This window comes from Lucilia cuprina, chromosome 3 (genome assembly GCF_022045245.1).
Source record: "Lucilia cuprina isolate Lc7/37 chromosome 3, ASM2204524v1, whole genome shotgun sequence".
Classification (NCBI taxonomy): Eukaryota; Metazoa; Arthropoda; class Insecta; order Diptera; family Calliphoridae; genus Lucilia; species Lucilia cuprina.
In genome coordinates this window covers 31067490-31069377 of record NC_060951.1, presented here as the reverse complement: position 1 = coordinate 31069377, position 1888 = coordinate 31067490, and the positions used below count along the sequence as shown (strand labels likewise).

The following is a 1888-nucleotide window of genomic DNA, read 5'->3' as shown; positions in this document are numbered from 1 at the left end:
GAACTGAACTAGAACTGAACTAGAACTGAACTAGAACTAAACTAGAACTGAACTAGAACTGAACTAGAACTGAACTAGAACTGAACTAGAACTGAACTAGAACTAGAATTAGAACTGAACTAGAACTAGAACTGAACTAGAACTGAACTAGAACTGAACTAGAACTGAACTAGATCTGAACTAGAACTGAACTAGAACTAGAACTAGAACTGAACTAGAACTGAACTGAACTAGAACTAGAACTGAACTAGAACTGAACTAGAACTGAACTAATAAGTTGTTAAAAGGTTTTCAATTCTAAAAGTAAAACTATAACAATCTTCTTTAAACATTTGCACTAATTCTAATTTACACTCTTACTTTTCATTATTTTAGGCGCTCTGGCATATGCTGAATTAGGTACAATGAATACATCGTCGGGTGCTGAATGGGCATATTTTATGGACGCATATGGACCAGCACCGGCGTTTCTATTCTCATGGGTATCGACATTAGTTTTAAAGCCATCGCAAATGGCAATAATTTGTCTTTCATTTGCACAGTATGCAGTGGAGGCATTTGTCTCTGAATGTGATCCACCAATGTCGGTTGTTAAAATGGTTGCATTAGTAGCAATAGGTAAAGTATTGAGTACTTCAAATCTCAAATTATATAACTAATATTAAATTTCCATAACTACTTAATAATTGTCTGCTCCCATCCCCCATTCTAGTGATGATATTGTTTGTTAACTGTTATAGTGTTAATTTGGGCATGGCAGTTCAAAATATATTTACTGCTGCCAAATTGGTTGCAGTTCTAATTGTTATATGTGGTGGTGCCTGGAAATTGTTTCAGGGCAATACACAACATCTATCAAATGCATTTAGTGGACCTACACCCACCATGGGAGCAATAGCCACAGCCTTTTATACGGGTCTGTGGGCTTATGATGGCTGGAATAACTTGAATTATGTTACGGAGGAGATTAAGAATCCGAGCAAGAATTTACCACGCTCCATAGTAATTGGCATACCATTGGTTACTTTGTGTTATGCTTTGATTAATATTTCCTATTTAGCGGCCATGTCACCCACCGAAATGATTGAATCTGAGGCTGTGGCGGTAACATTTGGCAATCGTATCTTGGGCGCACTGGCCTGGTTGATGCCATTGAGTGTAACGATCAGTACATTTGGCAGTGCAAATGGTACACTGTTTGCAGCGGGAAGGTAAGGATAACAGCTAATACTTTTAATATTTTTAATAATTATATACAATTTTTGGATTCCATTTACAGATTATGCTTTGCTGCATCTCGTGAGGGTCATTTGCTAGATATTTTATCTTATGTACATGTACGTCGTCTTACACCAGCACCTGGTCTAATATTCCATGTAAGTTTATTTTATAATTGTTTTGGAGACTTTATTTTATTCGATTTTGTTTGTTTTGTTCTTCTTTTCAGTCTTTAATTGCTGCTGCTATGGTTTTGTACGGTACCATAGATTCGTTAATTGATTTCTTCAGTTTTACCGCTTGGATTTTCTATGGTGGCTCGATGTTGGCCCTCATTGTGATGCGTTTCACCAAACCCAACTATCCAAGGCCATATAAAGTGCCTATTATCATTCCCGTTGTGGTTCTGGTGATCTCAATGTATCTGGTGGTGGCTCCCATTATTGATACGCCACGCATTGAATATTTGTATGCATTACTCTTCATATTTGCCGGTTTGATATTCTATGTGCCATTTGTGAAATTGGGAATGACACCGAGATTTATGAGTAAGTTTATTAAACATAAAATAGATAGATAGATAGATAGATAGATAGATAGATAGATAGATAGATAGATAGATAGATAGATAGATAGATAGATAGATAGATAGATAGATAGATAGATAGAT

The 1888-nt window shown here is 36.1% G+C and overlaps 1 protein-coding gene across 1 annotated transcript in view; it reads left to right on the top strand.

Moving 5' to 3' along the window:
- Positions 1-344: 344 nt before the first annotated feature.
- The window catches only part of LOC111680343 (b(0,+)-type amino acid transporter 1), a 1935-nt gene continuing 391 nt past the window's right edge, over positions 345-1888 (top strand). Inside the window, exons 1-4 of the mRNA XM_046947033.1 lie at positions 345-618; positions 713-1211; positions 1280-1376; positions 1448-1770. Of these exons, the coding sequence (XP_046802989.1) occupies positions 405-618; positions 713-1211; positions 1280-1376; positions 1448-1770 (1133 nt within the window). The 5' untranslated portion in view covers positions 345-404. The remainder of the gene's footprint in view (positions 619-712; positions 1212-1279; positions 1377-1447; positions 1771-1888) is intronic.